This window comes from Vipera ursinii, assembly GCF_947247035.1.
Source record: "Vipera ursinii genome assembly, chromosome: 1".
Classification (NCBI taxonomy): Eukaryota; Metazoa; Chordata; class Lepidosauria; order Squamata; family Viperidae; genus Vipera; species Vipera ursinii.
Window position 1 is genome coordinate 358,714,652 of NC_139512.1, and position 22,858 is coordinate 358,737,509.

General features: G+C 55.5%; 1 protein-coding gene across 3 annotated transcripts; it reads right to left on the reverse strand.

Annotated features, from left to right (window-relative positions):
• Positions 1-1,134: 1,134 nt before the first annotated feature.
• On the reverse strand, positions 1,135-20,152 carry NEK8 (NIMA related kinase 8). 3 transcript variants are annotated; one of them, XM_083379716.1, is made up of 15 exons: positions 20,054-20,152; positions 18,807-19,012; positions 13,260-13,492; positions 12,316-12,447; positions 10,684-10,892; positions 9,775-9,854; positions 9,440-9,621; positions 8,010-8,160; positions 6,543-6,619; positions 5,772-5,889; positions 4,685-4,835; positions 4,355-4,521; positions 3,563-3,721; positions 3,309-3,467; positions 1,135-1,758 (listed from the first exon to the last, which is right to left on the reverse strand). In XM_083379716.1, the coding sequence occupies exons 1-15, from the start codon at positions 20,098-20,100 to the stop codon at positions 1,730-1,732; spliced, it is 2,100 nt and encodes a 699-aa protein (XP_083235842.1). In that variant the 5' UTR covers positions 20,101-20,152; the 3' UTR covers positions 1,135-1,729. The 3 variants fall into 3 exon arrangements, with proteins under 3 accessions (XP_083235842.1, XP_083235841.1, XP_083235843.1); XM_083379715.1 differs by having other exon boundaries at positions 9,440-9,854; XM_083379717.1 differs by lacking the exons at positions 18,807-19,012; positions 20,054-20,152 and adding an exon at positions 17,201-17,230 and having other exon boundaries at positions 9,440-9,854.
• Positions 20,153-22,858: the final 2,706 nt, after the last annotated feature.

The following is a 22,858-nucleotide window of genomic DNA, read 5'->3' on the forward strand; positions in this document are numbered from 1 at the left end:
CAAAGTCAATGAGGGAAGCTGGAATTAGCTTAACATCTCTTGATTCACTTAACAACCACAGCAAACAAGGACATAAAATCAGACTTAACTTACTTAACCACTGCTTTGCTTAGCGATGGAAATTCAGGCCCCCAACGGTGATCATAATTTGAGGACTATCCGTGACAGACGGGGCTTTCTGCAAACCGTGCCGGGGGTCTTCCAACTTGGCCCTTTGATGACTTGTGGACTTCAACTCCCAGAATTCCTCAGTCAGGCATGCTGGCTGAGGAATTCTGGGAGTTGAAGTCCACTCCTCTTAAAGTCTATATCAGGGGGTCTTCCAACTTGGCCCTTTGAGGACTTGTGGACTTCAACTCCCAGAATTCCTCAGCCAGGCATGCTGGCTGAGGAATTCTGGGAGTTGAAGTCCACTCCTCTTAAAGTCTATATCAGGGGGTCTTCCAACTTGGCCCTTTGATGACTTGTGGACTTCAACTCCCAGAATTCCTCAGTCAGGCATGCTGGCTGAGGAATTCTGGGAGTTGAAGTCCACTCCTCTTAAAGTCTATATCAGGGGGTCTTCCAACTTGGCCCTTTGAGGACTTGTGGACTTCAACTCCCAGAATTCCTCAGCCAGGCATGCTGGCTGAGGAATTCTGGGAGTTGAAGTCCACTCCTCTTAAAGTCTATATCAGGGGGTCTTCCAACTTGGCCCTTTGATGACTTGTGGACTTCAACTCCCAGAATTCCTCAGTCAGGCATGCTGGCTGAGGAATTCTGGGAGTTGAAGTCCACTCCTCTTAAAGTCTATATCAGGGGGTCTTCCAACTTGGCCCTTTGATGACTTGTGGACTTCAACTCCCAGAATTCCTCAGTCAGGCATGCTGGCTGAGGAATTCTGGGAATTGAAGTCCACTCCTCTTAAAGTCTATATCAGGGGGTCTTCCAACTTGGACCTTTGATGACTTGTGGACTTCAACTCCCAGAATTGCCTGGCTGAGGAATTCTGGGAGTTGAAGTCCACAAGTCATCAAAGGGCCAAGTTGGAAGGCCCCTGCTCTGACTGAGGGAGCCCCCCCCCACAACTCCTCAAAGTATTCCAGACTCAGCAATTAAAAATGTATTTATTTATTTAGAAAACCTTCATAGCCGCCTGCTCACTCACAGCGGCTTGCAAGCGATAAAAAAGAGTGTAGAAAAATAGATATATAAAAAATAAAAAAACAACAGCCCCCCCCCACCGCCACCCCCTGGCGAGAACCCAGGGCCAAAGGAGCTGTTGGATGGGGCCCATCCCAGGCTGGGTCCCGCAGCCACCTGACGGGCACCGGGGACAGATCCTGAGAGGGAGGCAGCAAGGTGAGTCAAAGCGGCCTCTGAGTCACTGCTGGGAGGGCCCTCTCCCCACTGGGAACCCACGCAGCAGCCTGAGTCAGCATAGGGAGAAGAGGCAGCCTGGCCCCACGGCTCCCCCCCCCCCGTTTCCCCAGGGCCCTGCCTGCCGCAGGAGAGGCTGCTCTGCCTTGGGAGGGGGGCACGGAGGCCGAGCAGCCCTGCTCACCCCAGGAAGCTCCAGAGAGGGGAGGGGGCAATCTTGCATCAGCCGGCGCTGGGCTCCCTCCCCCCAGTCCAGCTTCAGCCTCCCAGATGAGGGGTGGGTGGGTGGGGGTGTCAGGATTCCCTGAAAGCCCCACCCCACGGGGGTCCTTTCTGCTTCTGCTGCTCTCTCCCATCTCCATCCGTTAGTTCACTGCGGGCTGGATTCTTCCACTCCGGCTGAAATGCAACACACACACACACTCACACACTGGGGAAAAAAGTAATCAACCAGGCTGCAAGGAAAGGGGGGGGCAAAGGGGGGTATTTCGGGCTCAGCCAGGACCTGCTTCCCTCCCCACAGCATGGGGGGGGAGGACAGTGAGAAGCCGGAGCTGGCCAACCCCCCCCCCCACCAGCATGTGGCACAGAGGGGCTTTGTCTGAACCCACAAACTCAGCCTCTTCCCTTTCATCTTCAGAGCTGCCCATTCATCCTCAGCTGCCCCCCCCCATCAAACACCCCCCCCCCCGTTTTGGCAGGCAGGCAGGCTGATTCACCCTCTCCTGGGGCCACACTTAGCCGAGGAGCTATTTCCGGATTTCCTGCCCTAGGAGAGGAATTTTGAAAACACGGCTTAGGAGGCTTGCCTGCAGCTGGCCTCTCGGTCCCCAGATGTGCTTAGCATCTGGGGAGGGGATTCTGGAGCTGCTGGCCCCCCCCCCTCTTCTCCCTGACATTCCCCCCCTCCCGCAAAAGGGCTGCAGGGATGTCCTCCTATATGTAGCCTTGAGGCTTTGGTGGAGAAGCTCCAGCAGCCACGGAAAAAGCCCGACTGGACTGGCTAGGACAGGGGTCTCCAAAGGCGGCCACCTGAAGACGGGTGGACTTCAACTCCCAGAATTCCTCAGCCAGCAAAGCTTTGGGATAGGGGCGGGCCACCCCGCAAGAAAGAGGCAAGAAAGAGGTCGTAAGTCCACCAAAGACTCTTCACAAGCTGGGCCATGAAACGTCTGCCAGAAAACCACCAGGGACCCCACAGTCCTCCTCCTCCTCCCAGACCCCCTCCCTTCTAGCTCAGAGGGCAATAAGGACCCCACAGTCCTCCCCCTTCTCCTCCTCCTCCTCCTCCTCCCTACAAACTCCTCTCTCTTCTAACACTGGTGATGTTCCCTAGCTGGGTCATCAAATGTCTGACAACGAACCTTTATGGTCCAAGTACAACCATGCATACATGGAGATTGGCTGAGCCACTAAGGTCAGAGAGCACCAGGGACCCCCATAGTCCTCCTCCTCCTCCTCCTCCTCCTCCTCCTCCTCCCCCTCCTCCTCCTCCTCATTTCCTCCTCTTCCTCCTCCTCCTCCTCCTCCTCCTCCCCCTCCCTTCTACCACTGATGATGTTCCCTTGTTTGGGTAATGAAACCTCTGCAAGAAAACCACCCAGCTCAGAGAGCACCAGGGACCCCCAAATTCAACCCTGGGCTGCAAAGATTCTTTGCTGTCAGCACTCTGGTTGACTCTCGGAGTGTGTGTGTGTGTGTGTGTGTGTGTGCACAACTGCCACTCTCCGCAGCTGGGTGGCTTCCGGTGGTTTCTGGAGCTCCAAAGCCGAGGGAGGCCAGCCGCTCCCTTGGAAACCCACTTTGGGCATCCTGGGTCCAATCCCTCCGCAGCCCTCCCAGGGGGAAGGGTGGCCGTGGGGACAGGGCCTTCCCACACTGCCTGCCAGCTGGCAGCTCATGCCCAGCCAGGGCCCCCTTGGCAGCTGTGCCCGCTGCCGGCTACTCACGCTTGAGGGTGAGCAGGGTGGTGCCATGGCAACAGGAGACCGAGACGACCAGGCTGGGGGGGCCCTCCTCCAGCTGCACCGGCTGGGGGGTCCTCGTCTCTTCCTCCTTTCTGCCCAGGCGGCCCCGGGCGCTCTTGCCCCAGGTATAGACCTCGCCATCTGGGGAGGCACAAGCGGCAGGCTGACCCAGCTGACCCCCAGCCCTGTGCCCACAGGCGGGGGGGAGGGTCCGAGTCTCCCGCCCGGCAACTCACCTGCTCCCACCGCCAGGGTGAAGGCGTCCCCACAGCCCACCTTGATGACCCTGGTGCCCAGCAGCCCTTCCACCAGGTAGGGGGCCCGGCTGGCCCGGCAGGAGATGGGCCCCAGCTGGCCGTGCTGGTTGCTGCCAAGGGTGTAGCACCGGCCGGAGGCTGTCGGGGGACAAGGGGGGAAGCGCGTCGGGCCCTGGGGTTGGCATGGCAACTGGGAGCAGAAGCTTCGCCGCTAAGCGACAGGGTCGTAAAACGAAGCGCCGCCCCAGTGCATTGCCTAACTGCCCGGTAGGCGGTGGTTTTGCCTGGCTGGACGACCGCTCTCGCCCGAGTGGCCCCGCGCGTCACTGAGGTGCTGAAGTCCGTAACGTGGACACTAAGCGAGTCTGACTTCCCCCACTGGCTTTGCTGGTCAGGAAGTCGCCAGAGGGGATCCCGTGACACAGCCACGGTCAGAAAAGAGGAGCCGGGGGCCGAGTGTCCAAATTTGGATCAGGTGATATACGGTCGTTCAGTGGGAAAAATGGCCGCAAGTCCCCTTTTTGGGGGGCCGTTGGAACTTTGAATGCCCACTAAATCAGGGCTAGGCAACCTTGGCTCTTTTCACGACTCGTGGACTCCAACTCCCAGAATTCCTGGCTCAGGAATTCTGGAAGTCCACGAGTCGTAAAAAGAGCCAAGGTTGCCTAGCCCTGCACTAAAGAAAGGATGGTAAGTCGAAGGCTCAGAAAGGCTTCCTGGTTTAACGGCCAGGAGAGAACCTGCCTGGGGGCTGCCCGGGGGGGGGCTCACCGGTGATGGCTGCCGAGTGGGAGGTGCCGATGTCCGCGCCCACGACGGCCTCTTCGCTCAGGGGGGCTGAGCAGGCGGGGCTGAAGACCAGCACCTCCTCCACCTGCTCGGCGGCGGTGGGGGTCTCCCCGCAGGGCGCCATCCTGTCCTGGCCCAGCTTGTTGTACCTGGTGGGTGGGAGGGAAGGGTCAGTGCCGAGCTGCCCCCTCCCTCTTGGACCCACCTCCAGACCGTTTCGAGTTCAAGCTCCGCCAGCAGCTGGTCCCCCCACCCGAGACGGGGGGGGGGCTTTTCTAGACTCCGGAGGGCAAACCGGGATGTTTGTGTTACCTATTGCTGCCGCAGGCCAGAATTTGATGCTTGGAGGTGAGGATCATGGACGCGTCGATGCCACACAGGACCACCTGGGCGTCGTAGCCGGAGGGCAGGGGCACCAGCTGTGGAGAGCCGTGGGACTCCTGGGTGCCCAGCCCCAGCCGCCCTGGGCCACAGGAGGAAGGAAAGAGGGGGCTGTCAGAAGGGGCTCCCCCCCAGCTCTCCCCCCAAGCAGGCAAGAGGAGGCCAATGCTTCGGGATGCTTCAGCCATCGATATTTGTTTATTTATTTATCAAAAAAGGATATTCCGCACTTCCTTATCCTTTTCTGCCTTCAGCAGCCTTCTTCCTTGTGCTTTAGCAATAAAGAAAACCCCGCAAAACGGCGCCGGTCTTCCAAAAAAGGAAGAACAGGCCGTGACTAGAGATAGCCCCTCTTAGCCCTAAGAGAGATTAAGGTAAAGGTTCCCTGGCGCGGCTAGTCGTTTCTGACTCTAGGGGCCGGTGCTCATCTCCGTTTCAAAGCCGAAGAGCCAGCGCTTGTCCAAGGACGTCTCCGTGGTCATGTGGCCGGCATGACTAGACGCCAAAGGCGCACGGAACGCTGTTCCCTTCCCACTGCAGCGGTCCCTATTTTTCTACTTGCATTTTTTTTACGTGCTTTCGAACTGCTAGGTTGGCAGAAGCTGGGACGAGTAACAGGTGCTCACTCTGTTACACTGCACTTGGGATTCGACCCGCCAAACTGCCGACCTTCTGATCGACAGGCTCAGCGTCCTAACCCACTGAGTCAGATTAACAGCCCTTAAAAGTGATAAGGGAAGGCACCAGGTGCTACCTGTTTGAAAAATAAATTCCCCAAAGGCTGCTTTTCCAGCTTTCGGCATGCTTTGAAGCTGCGGAAGTGACTGGCAGGCCTTTGCCGTATGGGAGGATCTTGCGGTGGGGCGATTCTAGGACTGCCCCTAAGCCAGGAGGGTCACTGAAGCTAAAGGGGTGCCGGTTCCTCCTGTGGGGTAAGTTCGAAAAGCCACAGACCTAGAGAAAAACTCTCCAGGGATCACCAGGGATCTCAGCGGAAGCCCCGATTCGGGGTGCTCACCGTTGTCGCCCCTGCCCCAGGCGAAGACTTCCCCTTCGCTGGAGAGGGCCAGCACGTGGGAGGCGCCACAGGCGGCTTGTGTGATCTCATACCCCAGCAGGGCCTCCACGATCTTGGGCTGCAAAGACAAGAGGCCGATGGCACTCGCCCCCATCCTCCCCGGCCTTTCTCCCACGCCCCTGGGGAGCCCAGGTGAGGTTCGTCTCGAGGCAGGAGAAGGAAAAAGCTGGAAGCTGGCCACGGCAGGGAGGCCGTCCACCCACCAGCCCTGCTTCGCTCCATCCCAGGGGAATCAGAGCGACAGAAGGGACCCCGGAGGTCTTCTAGCCCAACCCCTTACTCGAGCTGGGGACTCAGTAACAGGAGTGTCCAAGCTTGGAACTCTGTGGACTTCCACTCCCAGAGTTCCCCAACAAGGGAATTCTGGGAGTTGAAGTCCACAACTCTTAAAAGTTCCCAAGGTTGGACGGCCCTGGTACAGGGGGATGGGCTGGATGACCTCTAAGGTCCCTTCCACTTCTGTGATCCTGTATTCTGATATCAACGTGCACCTGAGTTGAGAGACTCTCTTCCTTTTAAATCTCTTGCAGCCCCCTTGTGCAGTTTTCTTCCTTTTGCAGATGTAGGCCGGTGTGTTTGTGTGTGTGTGTGTGTGTATAAAATGAGAATATGCGGCTCCCCCGCTTAGCCCTGAGCCCACCCCGCACTCCTCGGGGACTGGACCTCCCTCCTCTGGCCGATCCAGATGCTTGAGCCGAGGGCAGAACCAACCTGGCTGACGTCCACAAGCGCTCCGTGTCCTAAGCATCCGCTGCTGCCGCTGCCAAAGGTCAGGACGATCCCTCTGTCTGTGGGGAGGAAAAGGAGCCGAGAGGACACCGGGCATATTGCGGGGATCCACTGACACAGCCCCCCCAATCCCAGCCTCCCAAACCAAGGCTGGCACCTGGCTGGGGTCGGCTGGACCCCAAAGGGCAGGAAGATGACAGAGACTAAGGAAGATCATCAAAGAATAGAATAAGGAATGGAATAGATTAGAATAAGGAATGGAATGGAATAGAATAGAAATAAGAATAGAATAGAATAGAATTAGAGCAGAGTAGAACAAAATAGAATAAAAACAGAAACAGAAACAGAAATAGAATAGAATAGAAAGAATAGAATAGAATACAATAGAATAGAATAGAACAGAAACAGAAATAGAATAGAATAGAAAGAATAGAATAGAATACAATAGAATAGAATAGAACAGAAAATAAGAATAGAATAGAATAGAATAGAATAGAACAGAAAATAATAATAGAATAGAATAGAATAGAATAGAATAGAATAGAATAGAATAGAATAGAATAGAATAGAATAGAATAGAATAACAGAGTTGGACGGGCCCTTGGAGGTCTTCTAGTCCCACCCCACACCCAAAATGACACACACCCCTGCCCAAGATGACCCAGGTGAAGACAGGCAGGAACTGAGTCAACATGAGTTTCAAACACCTTCACATTCAGAAGAAGCCCAGACAAATCTCTGGGTTATCAGGAGGCACAGCACAATCGGATGTGGGGGGATTTCAGTATTGCAGCCCAGGCGCCTCCAAACTCGGCCACGTTAAGACCTGCGCACTTCAACTCCCAGAATTCCCCAGCCAACTTTTAATTCCACAACCGGCTGGGGAATTCTGGGAGTTGAAGTCCGCAGGTCTTCGAGTGGCCTAGCTTGGAGGCCCCTGCCCTAATGCTGCCCGGAAAAACATTTGCGCAGGGGAGGGCCTTGGTGGAGCAGTGGGCTGATGCCTCCTTAAGTAACACCAGCTGCCTGCAATTAGTGCAGGTTCGAGTCCCACCAGGCTCAAGGTTGACTCAGCCTTCCATCCTTCCAAGGTAGGTAAAATGAGGACCCAGATTGTTGGGGGCAATAAGCTGACTTTGTAATAATGCCGCTTGGGGTGGGCCCGAAAGCCCTAATAAGCAGGCATATACATAGAATGAAGGCTACTGCTAAGCACATTGGTTTGTGCTTAAATTGTAAGCCACCCTGAGTCTTCGGAGAAGGGCAGGATATAAATGGAATAAAAATAAAAATAAAAAAAATCTTGCAATGGTGAAAATTGAGTTTATTTTTTTTCCCCCAGTCCACTGCGAGCCTTGCAGGTGTCCCGGGGAGGAAAGGCCTGCCCCCACCTGCCGTGCAGACCCACTTCCTGGGACCCTGCAAGGACCCCCCCTTGCCTCCTCCTACCTGTCAAGCAGGCGGTGAAGAGATCCCCGCAGGCAACGTGCTTGATGGTCACCCCGGACTGGCCCTCCAGGAAACGGCACACAAACTGGGGCTGCAGCTGCTCCGTGGCCCCCGGGAGCGAGGGCCCCCCGGCCGTGCCAAATGGGGGCGGCTGCGGAGGGGGGGGAGCAGCCAGAGGGAGAGCAGATCAGACAGAGGTGCTGGGATTCAAAATCCGGGCCGGAAGGAGAGGGCTCCTGGGCACATGCAGAGCTCCTTCCCAGGGACAGCCTACTAACTCTACCCGTGGGACTTTGGCTGAGTTTCCCATTCGGGGCTGAGAACGGGGCTCTTCCAGCAGGAGAGAAAGAAGCAGGGAAGAAGAGGGGGGGGGGTCCTGCGGCTTGTGTGAGCCCCAACATCCCTCTGCTGGCCTTCTCAGGTAGAGGCCTGCCCTAAATGGAGGAGCAGATCCCCTCCCCCTCCTCCACTCTGCAACAAACACACACACACACACACCCTTCTAGCACTGATGGCGTTCCCTAGTTGGGTCATGAAACGTCTGCAAGAAGACCGCCCAGCTCAGAGATGACTAAAGGCTCCACAATCTTCCTCCTCCCTCCTCTTCCTCTCCCTCCACTCCTTCCTCTTCCCCTCCTCCTCCTCCTCCTCCCTCCAACCCCCCCCCCCCTTCTAGCCCTGATGACGTTCCCTACTTGGGTCATGAAACGTCTGCAAGAAAAAACCCCAGCTCAGAGGGCACCAGGGACCCCACAGTTCTCCTCCTCCTCCTCCTCCTCCTCCTCCTCCTCCTTCCCTTCTCTACTCCACAGAAAACCCCTCCTTTCCAGTACTGACGACGTTCCCTACTTGGGTCATGAAATGTCTGCAAGGAAACCCCCCAGCTCAGAGGGCACCAGGGACCCCCTATTTCTTTCCCTCCTCTCTATCAACCCCCCTCCCTTCTAGCCCTGATGGTCTTCCCTTGGTGGGATAACGAAACGTCTACAAGAAAAGAGCCCAACTCAGAGCGCACCAAAGACCCCACAATAGTCCCCTCCTCCCCCTCCCCCCCAAGAGTCTGGCTGCCCCCCCTCCCTCCCCCCTCTTCCCAGCTACTTCACTCCTTCTCTCCCCCACCCACTTGGAGCTGAACTGGCTATTCAACCTATTCAGTTCTCATTGGCAAAAAAGAAAGGGGGGGGGCGTCCGTTTCGCCCTCGACAGGCCTCTTCTGCCTCTGCAGTGCCAACCTCGCTGGTGCCCGCCTAAAGCCCCCCCCTCCTGACCCCACTTGGAGCTGCCAACCGTCCTCCCAAAGGATGAGTTTTCTTGGAAAAATAAAAAGTGGAGCAAACGAGGACCGGGGAGGCGGGTGGGGGGCGAACCAGCATCTCCAAGGCTCCCTTCCTCAGCCCCCCCCATCCCTGGCAGAAGCGAGGGGCTCTCACCTCCCACAGGACCAGCCGCCCGGATTTGGTCACGCCGGCCTTCTGCGTGCGGCCCGTGGACACCTGGACCACCTCGGTGTTCAGCATGGGCAGGCGGAGGGGGGCGGCGATCCCGGAGCCCCAGGTGTAGGTGGAGGACAGGGCTGGGGGGAGGCCGGGCCTGGGGGTCCCGGCGCGGCCACCTGTGTCCGAGAGAAGGAGGCCCGTGGGGTGCTGGGCTGTCTCTCCAGCCGCCCCAGGGCCCGATAAGAGGAGCCGCAAGTCTGCCCCTCCCTCAGGGGAGGACCCCAGGCAGCCCCCCCAGGGAGACCCCCCCGGCACGTGCCCAGCCTTACCCCTCAGTCTGGCCGCCACAGCCGCCCCCCCGGCTCTGCTCTGGGCCACGGGGGGCACCGCTCTCCACGACTTCTCGGGCCTGCCAGGAGCAACAGGACACGGGCCGAAGGTTCAGCCTCAACTTTCCACGGCGACAGTGGCCCAGTGAGCTGTGCCCCACTTTACAACCTTTCTTGCCCCAGTTGTTACGTCGATCGCTTCCGTTAGGACAGGTAGTTCATTTAGCGACCTTCAATGTTACAATGGCACTGGGAAAAGCGACTTAGCACCCTCTTCCACGCTTATGACCGTTGCTCCGTCCCCCGCGGCCACGTGATGAAAATTCAGATGCTGGGCAGCTGACTCACAGTTATGACGGTGGCGTCGTCGTGGGATCCCCTTCTGCCACCTTCCGACAGGCCAAGTTAATGGGGGAAGCCGGATTCGCTTAACGGCCGAGTTGCTAACTTAATGAATTGCTGGGTTTCACTTCACAACTGTGGCGAGGAAGGTCGTAAAATGGGGCGAAACCCACTTGACAAATTTCTCACCTAGCAACCTAAATTTTGGGCTCAACTGCGGTCGTAAGTTGAGAACCACTCATCAGAGTTGTTAAGCGAATCTGGCTTCCCCCTTTGACTTTGCTTGTTGGAAGGTCACAAAAGGGGATCATGTGACCCCTTCCCCCACCCCCCGGGACACTGCAGCCGTCATAAATACGAGTCGGTTGCCAACATTCTGATCAACGGTCGTTAAGTGTGAAAAACGGCCCTCAGTCATTTTTTTCAGTGCAACTGTAACTTCACTCGGTCACTAAATGAGCTGCTGTAAATTGAGGAGGGCCTGTATTTGTCAGGTGGGGGGGGAGGAAGAAGCAGGGAGGGGGAGGGGTGGGGAAAGAGCAGGGCCGCCCCCCCTGCCCCACGTGCCTCCTCATCCGGACGCTGCCCACGTCGGTGTAAAGGTCCAGCAGGGGCCGGACGCAGAGGGCTTCGGCCATGATCTCGTTCAGCGGCGGCCGCTTGGAGGGGTCCAGGTTGAGCAGGCTGAGGATCAACTGGCGCAGTTCAGGGCTGTAGCGGTCCGAGATGGGGGCAAAGGTGCCGCTCATGATCTTCAGAACCAAAGCAGGCAGGTTCTGCGGGAGAGGAGGGGGCGCCCTCAGGGAATTTGCAGGACCCCCCCCTTCCCTGAAAATGCCTCAGGAGGGCAGGGGGCAACAGCAACCCTGTGAGGTGGGCTGGGCTCACAAAGAGGGCCTGGCCCAAAGTCACCCAGCTGGCTTCCATGCCTAAAGCGGAACTAGAACTCACCGTCTCCTGGTGATTGGCCCCATGTCACCCAGCCGGCTTTCGTGCGTCAGGCGGGACTAGAACTCACCGTCTCCCAGTTTCTAGCCTGGTGCCTCCACCTCTCCGCCTCCCTCAGGGCTGCCTGCTCTGACTGGCACCAGAAGCCCCCCAGGACCTGCCCATCCTGTGCGGCCCCCCCTTTCTGAGGAGCCCTCTCTGTATAAGGGGGTCCTTTGCTCCTGGCAAGACCCCCTACCAGCTATTTTGGCCACAGACTCTCCCTGCGGAGGAGATTTAAAACAGAACAGAACAGAATAGAATTCAGAATATAGAATATAGGATGGAATAGAATGGAATGGAATGGAATAGAACAGAATAGAATAAATAGAATATAGAATAGAAAACAGAACAGAACAGAGAATAAAGAATAGAATAGAATAGAATAGAATAGAATAGAATAGAATAGAATAGAATAGAATAGAATAGAATAGAATAGAATAGAATAGAATAGAATAGAATAAGGAAAAAGTATAGAACAGAACAGAACAGAACGGAATAGAATAGAATAGAATAAATAGAATATAGAATAGAAAACAGAACAGGAGAATAAAGAATAGAATAGAATAGAATAGAATATAAGAATAGAATAGAATAGAATAGAATAGAATAGAATAGAATAGAATAGAACAGAACAGAACGGAATAGAATAAGGAAAAAGTATAGAACAGAACAGAACAGAACAGAACAGAATAGAATAGAATAGAATAGAATAAGGAAAAAGTATAGAACGGAACGGAACAGAATGGAACAGAATAGAATAGAATAGAATGGAATGGAACAGAACAGAACAGAATAGAATAAGGAAAAAGTATAGAACAGAACAGAACAGAACAGAATAGAATAAGGAAAAAGTATAGAACAGAACAGAACAGAATAGAATAAGGAAAAAGTATAGAACAGAACAGAACAGAATAGAATAGAATAAGGAAAAAGTATAGAACAGAACAGAACGGAACGGAACAGAACAGAATAGAATAGAATATGGAATGGAACAGAACAGAACAGAACGGAGCCGGAAGAGACCTTGGAGGTCATCTAGTCCAGCCCCCTGCTTGAGCAGGAGAACCACAGAGCTTCACCAAATTTCCGCAGCCAGCTCTTCCGGTGGGTCCCGGCCAGCAGTGGCCAGAGGCCGTGCCTGCTGGGAGTCTGGGGCACCCCGGGGCCCCCCCTGCGCCAGAGAGAAGCCCCGCCCGGTCCATCCCTTACGGCGGCCTCAAAGGCTCTCTTCAAGCTGGCCAGCTCATAGAGGACGCAGCCCAGGGCCCAGATGTCGCTCTTCTGGTTGTAGGGCTTGCCCTCGCACAGCTCCGGCGAGATGTAGCACGGGGTGCCCACCACCTGAGGAGAGAGGCCCCCCAGGGAACGCCCGTCAGCCGATCCGGAAACGCGGAAAAAAGGGGGAAAGCAGAAGCCCCCCCACCCCCTCTTGTCTGGCTCACAGCAAGACACCGCACGGCAACGCACCGTGCGCCACAAGGCATCCAGCTGCAAGTGGCGGCCAGCGGCCGCTGAAGACGTCGAGCAGCAGCGCGACAAGTGTCGGGGTGTGGGAGGCCTGGCTGTAGTGGTCCTAACGTCAGACACCCCCCACCCCAAATTCTGGGAGCTGAAGTCCACCCATCTTAAGAGTTAGCACGTTTGAGAAACACCGGCCAAGACCATTCTTTACGGATGCACTTCAATTCCCAGTATCCTTTGCAAACACCATGCTGGCTGGGGAATTCTGGGAGTCGAAGTCCATACATCTTATCGTTGCTAAGGCTGAGAAACACCAGCAGTGGGGAACCTTGGCTCTTTTATGACTTGGGGACTTCAATACTCAGAATTTCTGAACTAGCCATGATGGCTCAGGAATTCTGGGAGTTGAAGTCTGCAAGTCATAAGACGGCCATAGTCCCCATGCTGGCTCAAGAATTCTGGGAGTTGAAGTCCACCAGTCATGAAAGGGCCATAGTTCCCCCATGCTGGTTCAGGAATTCTGGGAGTTGAAGTCCATGAGTCATGAAGGGGCCAAAGTTTACCCCATGCTGGCTCAGGAATTCTGGGAGTTGAAGTCCACCAGTCATAAAAGAGCCAGAGGTGCCTACCCCTGCCCCCTTCACCCAGAAACTGCCAGCGGAGACCCCCCACCCAGCCGAAAGCCCACTCACAGTGTAGGCTTTGCTCTTGCTGCTGAGGATCTTGGAGATGCCAAAGTCGCCGATCTTGACCGTGGTGTGGTGCTTGTCCAAGAGGATATTCTGGGTCTTGAGGTCCCGGTGCAGGATCTGCTTGGCGTGGACGTGGTGAAGGGCCAGCAGGATCTGGGCAAAGAAGTGCAGGATGGTCTCCTCGTCCAGGAGGGAGTTGCCCCGCTTATGGATGAATTCGGCCAAGGTCCCACCTGGGCAGGGGAGGAAGAGGGGGGTGGCCTTAGGCCCCCAGAGCCCGCGACCCCCAAAGGGTTTGCTCCCCACTGCTAGACCCACTCTTTGCCTCTCAGCGTGGCTGCCAGCAAGTTCTCTGTCTATACTTTCAAACAGGAGCAGCCAACCGTGGCCACTTTAAGACGTGTGGACTTCAACTCCCAGGGGTATTCTGGGAGTTGAAGTCCGGTCTTAAAGCGGCCAAGGCAGGAGACAAGGATAACTGGACTGCCGCGTCCTTTGATGGCCACTGTCCAGATACAGGCAGTCCTCGGCTTACGACCACACTTGAGCCCAGAATTTATGCTGCAGTGTGAGAAATTTGCTGAATGAGTTTTGCCCCGTTTCACCACTTTCCTTGCCACATTCGTTAAACGATTCACTGCAGTTGTTAAATTAGTAACGCAGCTGTGAAGTTAATCTGGCTTCCCCCTTGCTGGGCAGAAGGCCGCAAAAGGGGATCACGTGATCCCGGGACATGCCGACCGTCGTAAATATGAACCAGTTCGCCAAGCGTCCGAATGTAAATCACGTGACCATGGGGATGCTGCAACGGTCGTAAGTGTGAAAAGGGTCATACATTACTTCATTGTTGTTGTAAATTTAGTTATTAGATTGAATAGAATAGAGAATATATAGAGAATAGAATAGAGCTGGAAGGGACCTTGGAGGTCTTCTAGTCCAGCCCCCTGCTCAAGCAGGAGAACCTATGCCATCTCAGACAACAAACCGTCCAGCCTCTTCTTATGTATCAGTCAACTGGGCAAGGAGCCTGTCAAGGCATTGATTTAACAGCTAACCAGGTTATGTAATGTAAGATGTATGATGTAATGATGGGAAGGACTCAGCAGGGTCTGTGTCCCTTTGAGAGCCTTTGTATAAAGGGAAGGCTCTCTGAGGTGTTCTCTCTCTTCCGTTGCCTGCTGTAACTGTGATTTGTTGGATCCTGCTGTATTAGCACAGGTATGGATATTGTTCCTGGTGTATGATATTGTAGACAGTGTAAGATAAACCACCATTTAATATAGACTACTGTTCACTGTGTTTACTCCTGGGTTATCTCGCACCATAAGACTGTGCACGCTCCGACAGAGCCCTCCCTTATCGGATGAGGACAATCTCGGATGGCTTGAGCTTCTTAGTGACTTAGAGATCCTAAGAAAAAGGGCTTTGCCTTTCAGGGCTGCCACCGCACTCGGAGAGAACTGCACCAAAGGTCCAGCATGCTGGACAACCCCATGGCACCAAAGCCTCTCTGGAAGGACCCCCAGAGTAGGCAGATCCCACAGGTCGTATCCAGCAGGCAGGGAGCCAAGACCAGCCAGCACCAAGGCCCCGCCAGCCTGGTCCAAGGGCTTGCTTGGGATAGCTTCCTGTTTCCAGGCCCAGCCAGCCAGTCCTCAGGAAGGACAGGGAACGGCTGGGGAGGCGGCAAAGCTGCTCGCTGGTTTCCTCTCCTCAACCTTCCCATCCTCAAGAGACTGGACAGCCATTTGTCCAAGCTGGACTCTGGAAAGGGTGCAAGGAAGAGCAACCAAGATGATCAGGGGGCTGGAGGCTAAAACATAGGAAGAAAAGTGGCTGGAATTGGGTATGTCTAGAAGTCTTAACGAAGAGAAGGACTTGGAATGACACGATTGCTATGTTCCAATATCTCAGGGGCTGCCCCAAAGAAGAAGGGGGTCCACCTATTCTCCAAAGCACCTGAGGGCAGGACAAGAAGCAACGGAGGGAATCTAGTCCAGGAGAGAAGCAACCTGGAACTAAGGAGAAACTTCCTGACAGTGAGAACAATTAACCAGTGGAACAACCTGCCTCCAGAAGCTGTGGGTGCTCCAATACTGGAAGTTTTTAAGAAGAGACTGGACAACCGTCTGTTCTGAACAGTATCGGGCCTCCTGCTTGCACAGTGGGTTGGACTAGAAGACCTCCGAGGTCCCTTCTAGTTCTATTCTATTAACGAAGACGATGAGGGGACGGGAGAAAATGTCACATTTCTCAGTGCCGCTGTAAGTTTGAACAGTCACTAGATGAACTGTTGTAAGTTGAGGACCGCCCGCAACCAGTGCAACAACTTGCCCCCAGAAGTGGCGGCTGCTCCATCACTGGAGGTCACCCAGGAGAGAATGCACAACCATTTGTCCGGCATGGCAGGAGGCCTCCTGCAGGGGGCTGGACTAGAAGACCTCCAAGGGCCCTTCCAACTCTGTTGTTCTGTGCTGGAAAGCCTAGAGCCAGCTCCCTCTTTTGGGAGGGGGGGGGAGATGGGAAGGCGTTTTGCATTCCAGAGCGCAAGGCAGGGCTGAGAAGGACCAGGCAAGAATCCAACCAAAACTCAAACCCTTCCAACTCCAGGCTCATGGGCCAAGAGGAGGCCAAAGGGGGTGGGGGGCTTCCAGGGCCTGGGAAGCATGGGAAAGCTCCACCCGGGGAGCCACTGGGCCAAGGGAGCAGGCCCGCCAAGGGTTAACCCAGCCTCCTCTCGCCATCCAGGGGGAAAAAACAGCAGCAGCTGAGCCCCACGTCTGGCGGGGCGGATCAAGCCCAACCTGTTCGGCAGCTCTGCTCCCCAGCCAGCCGCCCAGGGGGGTCTGCGGTGTCTCCTCCTGGCTTGCGACTGTGTAAGCAGACACACAAAACGGCCCTTTGTTTGCAAGGCCCAGTGGGGCTGCCTCTGGCAGGGAGTGCCTCTCCTCCCCCCCCACCCCCGCCTCTGAAATCGGACACACACACACACACGTGTACACACCACGGGAACACACACTTGCTTCTGTAACAAGGGGAGGAGGGCTTCTCAGTGGCCTCCCCAGCCCCCCTCCCCCAGCAGCCCAGGTGTTAGCAGGGAGCAGCCCACCGGTTGCAACTCCCCCCCCTCCCCAAACTTTGGAGCCTGGGGCTGGAGAGGAGGAGGGGGCAAGGCGGGGGTCTTCCTTGCTGCATTGGGGAGGGGGGCGCGGGAGGCTGCTTCCTGGAGTCCTCCACCTCTCCTTCCCCCATCACACTATTGTGCACGTATCCCAGGCTGGTGCAACACTCTCCAGCGCGTGCGCGTGCACACACGAACACACACACACAAACACACACAAAGACAGGTGGCTGGCAAGTCCCCCACCACAGTTCCTGGGGGAGGATCCTCTGAGAGGGGGGGAGAAGGCAGTGCGCTTTCATCCAGGCTGGTAATGGGAAAAGGGGATGCAGTCTGCTGGGTCAGGCCCCAGTTCCACACAGTCCTTGACTTACGACTTGTTTAGCAACCGTTCAAAGTTACGACGAGGCTAAAAAAAAGTGACCTATGACCGCTTTTCACACTTACGATCAGTCCTGACCTACGGCCGGTCCTCGGACGAATGACCGTTGCAGCACCCCTGTGGTCATATGATCGCAATGGGGGGGTGGGGGTGGCAACCGACTCCAATTTACGACAGCCAGTGTCCTGAGGTCACGTCACCTCCCTTCCAAGTCAATGGGGCAAACCGGATTCGCTTAACGACTGCACCCTTCCGATCCAGTTAAGAACCGCCTTGCTGGGCCACAGAAATTCCTGCAGCTGTTAATCTGCATAAAGTTCCTCATGCTTGTGGTCAAGGCTGTAATTCTGGCGGATGAATTCAGGCCCCTGAATTTGAACAGGGCCGGTGAATAAGCGGCAAGAAACGCTGGATATTTAGAAATCTGCTTTAAATAACCCGGTTCGTGGTCTTGTTCCATCCGTTCCACGCCAATAACATTCAGACGGAGTGGAGCAAAACTCCCAGGGATGAATACGGACAGATTTCTCAGCCCCAGAGCCGGCTTTGCCAACGCCTTGCCCCCAAGTACGTTTTGACCTCCTTCATTTATTTAATGCATTTATTCATGCAAAACATTTATGTAGCCACCCGTTTTATAATCCCACTCCGGGCGGCTCCCCAGGCGAAGTAAAAACCCATAAAAACCGTAATAAAACCATAAAATGAAGCACATTAAAAACATTAACCATGACAAAAACCTGGCACCAAGCCAGGCTTCTCATGTTATCCAATCTGATCCCAGTGCTTGGGGGGTCTTCCAAGCCTTGGGGGGGGAGGGGGGAGGCCTGCCTAATTTCTGTGGGGTGGGTGCTCCATGGGGCAAGGGCTGCCAGGGAAGAGGAAAATTTCCTAGCTCCCATCAGATGGCAACATCAATCGGAATAGAATTGGAAGGGACCTTGGAGGTCTTCTAGTCCAACCTCCCCCCACCACTGCTCAAGCAGGAGACCCCACCATTTCAGACAAGTGGCCAGTGATGGAGCGCCCACAACCTCTTGTGGGGTCCAAATGAAGTCCAGGGGAAGGGGCTAGGAGCGTGTCCATTCATCTGACCTTGTAGGAACTTTGGAACGTTAAGACTTGTGGACTTCAACTCCCAAAATTCCTCTGGGTCTCCCATCCCAGTATGTTCTTGGTGGAGCAGTGGGCTAATGCCTCCTTAAGTAACACCAGCTGCCTGCAATCAGTGCATGTTCGAGTCCCACCAGGCTCCAGGTTGACTCAGCTTTGCATCCTTCTGAGGTAGGTAAAATGAGGACCCAGATTGTTGGGAGCAATTAAGCTGACTTTGTAATAATGCCGCTTGGGGTGTGTGTGAAAGCCCTAATAAGCAGGGATATACATAGAATGAAGGCTACTGCTAAGCTTGTAAGCCGCCCTGAGTCTTCGGAGAAGGGCGGGATATAAATGGAATTAAAATAAAATAAAATTAAAATGTTCCGGCTCGTCCTGGGCTGAGCTGATCAGAGTCTTCCCAGGGTTGCCACCTTACACTTCTTCTGTGGATGGCCTGGCACTCAACCCTTTCGCGGGCAAGGCTTCCTCTCTTAAGGCCAGTGGCACCTAGGATAGCCCATTGGCACCTGAGGTCCAACCCGATGGTGGGCAAGGCTTCCCTTTCAAGGCCGGGAGGTGCCCAGGCCTGCCCCTTGGCATCTGCCCATTGGAGCCAGGGTTCAACCCTTTGGTGGGCAAGGCTCCTTTGAGGCCAGGAGGCTTCTGGGACAGACCATGGCACCTGCCCGTTTGACTCAGGGGTCAGTCCTAGAGTGGGGCAGCTTCCCTTCCATTTTGAGACCAGGAGGTGCCCAGCGCCAGCTGTTTGCACCTGCCCATTTGACCCAGGGTTCAACCCTTTGACAGACAAGGCCCCCCTCCCCTTCAAGGCCAGGAGGCTTCTGGGATAGGCCGCATTGGACCGGGGGTTCGACCCTTTGACGGGCAAATCTCCCCTCCCCTTCGAGGCTGGGAGGCCTCCGGTGGTGCCCGCGGGTGCCCCTACCCGGCGCGTACTCCATGGCGATCATCAGGGCCTTGTCCTCCAGGAAGTTCTCGTAGTACTCAATGATGTGTGGGTGATGCAGCAGCTTCAGCACCTGGCACTCGTTCTGGGCCGCCAGGCGCTCATCCTTGGTCATCTGCTCCACCGGGATCTGCTTCAGGATGACCAGCTTCTGGTCCAGCCGGCGCAGGCACAGGTGGACGATCCTGTGGGGCGGCCAGGCGGGTCAGGGAGTAGGAGACGGGCCAGGGGATGGGGTTCCTCTACATGGGGGGGGCAGCTCAGCCCCCGCCCACTCCCTCAGCCCCCTTTGGCGGGGCAGACAGGCATGTCAAGGGGGCATGGGAGAGGCATGGGGGTAATGGGGGGGGGATTCCCTCGGCAGGGGGGACCACCTTGGCTCTCCTACTGCTTGTTCCCCCTTTTGTGGGGCAGCTCTGGGTGCTTCAAGAGGCAGGGGGCATGGGAAGGGCATGGGGGGCTTCTGTCTAATGGGGGAGCAGCTGGGCCCCTCTCACTCCCTGAGCCCCCTTTTGTGGGGCAACAAGAACATCAAGGGGGAGATGGGGGGTCATGGGGGGGCTCCTTCCATATTGCAGGGGTCAGCCTGGCTCTCTCCCACTCCTTGAGCCCCCTTTTGTGGGGCAACTGGGTAGGTGAAGAGGCAGGGGGGTATGGGGGAGCTTCTACTTTGGGGGGCAGCGGGCGTATCAAGGGGGAGATGGGGGGCAGGGGTCATAGAGGGGCTCCTTCCACCTGGGGGGGTCAGCTTGGCCCCCCTCCCTCTCCTGAGCGCCCCTTTGGAAGGGGACCCTCCTTGGGTAGCCCAATTGGCCTGAGAGGTGGTGCCCTGTCTGTGCCTCAGTTTCCCCGTGGGCAAAGAGGGTGCAAAGGGGGCGTGGGGGCTTCCTCTGTAGGGAGGGGGGCAGAAATGGGGTTTTCATCGCCAGAGCTGAATGCTGACGGCCCCCCCCATCCACGCAGGGAGGGACTACAAATCCCATCGCGGGAGAAGCCCCGCCTCTTGGAAGGTGGTGGACCAAAGGCCGCCGGCTGCGGACGATGGGCGTGGTAGTCCCGCGCCTCCAGAACCGCCCCGCCCTCAACGCCCCCTCCCCTCCCCCTAATCCTCATCAAGAACCGGTTCTCGAGCCGGGCGGTTCCCATTGGCTGGGGAGAGAGGGGGAAGAGAGAGGAGGGGGACGTCCCGCCCCCTCCCGCGTCGCCACGGCGACCGCCGCCCTCACCCGAACGCCCCCCGCCCGACCACCCGGATCCGCTCGTATTTCTCCATCGGGCGCCGCCGAGTAGGCCGCGGCCGACGGGTCTCGCGTTGCCATGGCGACCCTGCCGGGCGCGGCTGCCTACGGCGGCCGGCGGGGGTCAAGCTGCGCCGTTATCGCGCCGCCCGGCTAGAATAGAATACATAGAATGACAAGAGTTGTAAGGCGCCTTGGAGGTCTTCTAGTCGGTCCCCCTGCTCTGGCAGTGGACCCCAAACCAGGAGTGTGTCCAATTATGAGACTTTAAGGCTGGGGGACTTCAACTCCCAGAATTCCCCAGCCAGTAAAGTTGGCTGGGGAATTCTGGGAGTTGAAGTCCGCCAGTCTTTAATTTCTCAAGGTTGGACACTCTTACTCTACACTATTCTGGACAAATGGCTGTCCAGTCTCTTCTTGAAAACCTCCAGCGATGGAGCACCACGGAGGGAGGACTACAATAACAACACCCACCATGCAGCCCTTTCCCACCTGACACATTGCATCCCACATCCTCTCAGATAGTACCATTGAAGGACCGTGGCCTTCCCTAGTCTATTTCATATTGGCAGGGGATGATGGGATTTGAATGCAACCTTGCTTGTCACACCACCACCACTACCACCATTCTTCCAGCCACGACCTTGCAGGGTGGGTGCAAAGAGATGAGGAAGGTCTCCCCCGTGGCTCAGGACTTCAGTTCCTATCATCCCCAGCCAGCAGGTGTGTGGGGTGCCCAAGGCTGAAGACCTGGCTCTTTGAGCTCTCGGGCCCAGGCTGAGGAGAAATTTATTTTAATTGGGGTTTTTAATCGTACAAGGTTGGTTTAATCTTTTTTAAATTGGTTTTTTAACTTTTGTATGGTTGATTTTTAACTCCCTGTAAACCGCCCTGAGTCCTCAGGGAAAGGGCGGTATATAAATGCAATAAAATAAATAAATAAAAATAAAGGCTCTAGGCTGGTCTATGCACTTTGTGGCTGCTCCCAAACTGGGGATGAGAGGCAACCTTCTGCAGGGAATGATGGTGGAAGATGGTCTCTGGAGTTCTGTTTCCTCCATTGGTGAGGAGGGTTCAGGGTTTTTTGGGGGGGCGGGGTGTCTGGCTCCCCCATCAGTTTTAAAGTGGCAACATTGTGCACAAAGCATCTTTCATCCTCCCTCTCACTGTGCCCCCCCAACCATCGCCCCCCCCTCCTCATCAATGGTGGGGTGTCTGCTCTTGGGGCAGGTGCAAAGAAGTCCCATGCCGGCTGGGGAATTCTGGGAGTTGAAGACCACAAGTCTTTAAATTCCCAGGCTGAGCAGCGGGTTGGACTAGAAGACCTCCAAGGTCCCTTCCATTATTCTGTATTCTGCAAACAAAATGAGCGTCCATGTCCAGGCACATGTTGCACAGGCTTTGAGGTTCCACGTGGCATTCCCTGGACTGGGAGACATACCAGCTGAGCCTCCGGAGGCTCCGGGCAGGAGGAAAAGAGTAGGGGTCGCCCCTCTCAATAAGGGTCTCCATCTCAACTGTTTGAGAAGTCACCCAGAATTGCTTGACTGAGATGGGAGCTCTAAAAATCGATTAAATTATTTCTGCTGGGCGAAGGATAGCCAGAAGCTGGAGAGAAAAGCGTTAAAAAAAAACCTCAGGGAAAAAAAAGAGAAGTTTGCTTCTCCTTGACGTGGCACCTTCCAGTGCCCGCAGCGGGTTGGAAGAGGAGCGGGAGGGAGCCCGAGTGGGCAGAACAGCCAGGAAGTTGGATTTTAATTGACACTCTGCCTCCTTCTTGGTCCCGCCCTTCTCCAGATGCAGCTGCCAGCAGGTCTAAGCTTCCTCTAAAGCGGTCAAGGCAGCTGAAATTATTACAGGAAACTCAAAATGGCTTGCTTTGGGGCAGGACTCCTGGCAACCAGTAATTAAAATATACGCACTGCAGCTTTTAGACATGTATAAACATCTTTTATCCACAGTAAAACCTCCCTAGGTTGGCCTAATTTTCGTAGACCGGACATACACTATATGTACACAAACGGTTGGAAACTGACCAAAGAGAGAAGCAACCTGGATAGATAAATGTACTGATTTTTGTATGATTTTGTATGGATGTTGTGAGTTTCTGTACAGGGGTAGGCAACCTCGGCTCTTTGATGACTCCTGGACTTCAACTCCCAGAATTCCTGAGCCAGCATGACTCAGCTTGGAAACCTCTCCCTTTCCCCTCAGCATGGCCGGCTCAGGAACTCTGGGAGTTGAAGTCCACCAGTCATAAAGCAGCCTAGGCCAGGGGTAGGCCACCTTGGCTCTTTTATGACTGATGGACTTCAACTCCCAGAATTCCTGAGCCAGCATGACTCAGCTTGGAAACCTCTCCCTTTCCCCTCAGCGTGGCTGGCTAAGGAATTCTGAGAGTTTAAGTCCATGAGTCATAAAGCAGCCTAGGCCTAGTCCAGGGGTAGGCCACCTTAGCTCTTTTATGACTCGTGGACTTCAACTCCCAGAGTTCCTGAGCCAGCATGACTCAGCTTGGAAACCTCTCCCTTTCCCCTCAGCGTGGCCGGCTCAGGAATTCTGGGAGTTGAAGTCCACGAGTCCTCAAAGAGCCCAGGTTGCCTACCCCGGCCCTAGAGACCATTCCAGACACGGGGCTGTGGCAGGAAACGGAGCAAAACCGAACTGCCTTCTGACTGGTTTTCACACTTCACGAATCCTCCCCCCCCGCGGTCACGTGACCCAAATCCAGAGGCTTGGCCGCTGGCCTGCGCTTGTGACGGTTGCAGGGTGCCTGGGGGGGTCACGGGATCC

What these genes read in the sequence shown, in the direction of transcription:
- NEK8 (XM_083379715.1), bottom strand. Translation starts at nt 20,100, where the DNA reads ATGGAGAAATACGAGCGGATCCGGGTGGTCGGGCGGGGGGCGTTCGG. An exon ending in GGCAGCGTCCGGATGAGGAG is followed by an intron (nt 9,855 to 10,683) that starts GCACGTGGGGCA and finishes TGCTCCTGGCAG; the next exon opens with GCCCGAGAAGTCGTGGAGAG. An exon ending in CACCCTGCTCACCCTCAAGC is followed by an intron (nt 1,759 to 3,308) that starts GTGAGTAGCCGG and finishes GTTGCATTTCAG; the next exon opens with CCGGAGTGGAAGAATCCAGC.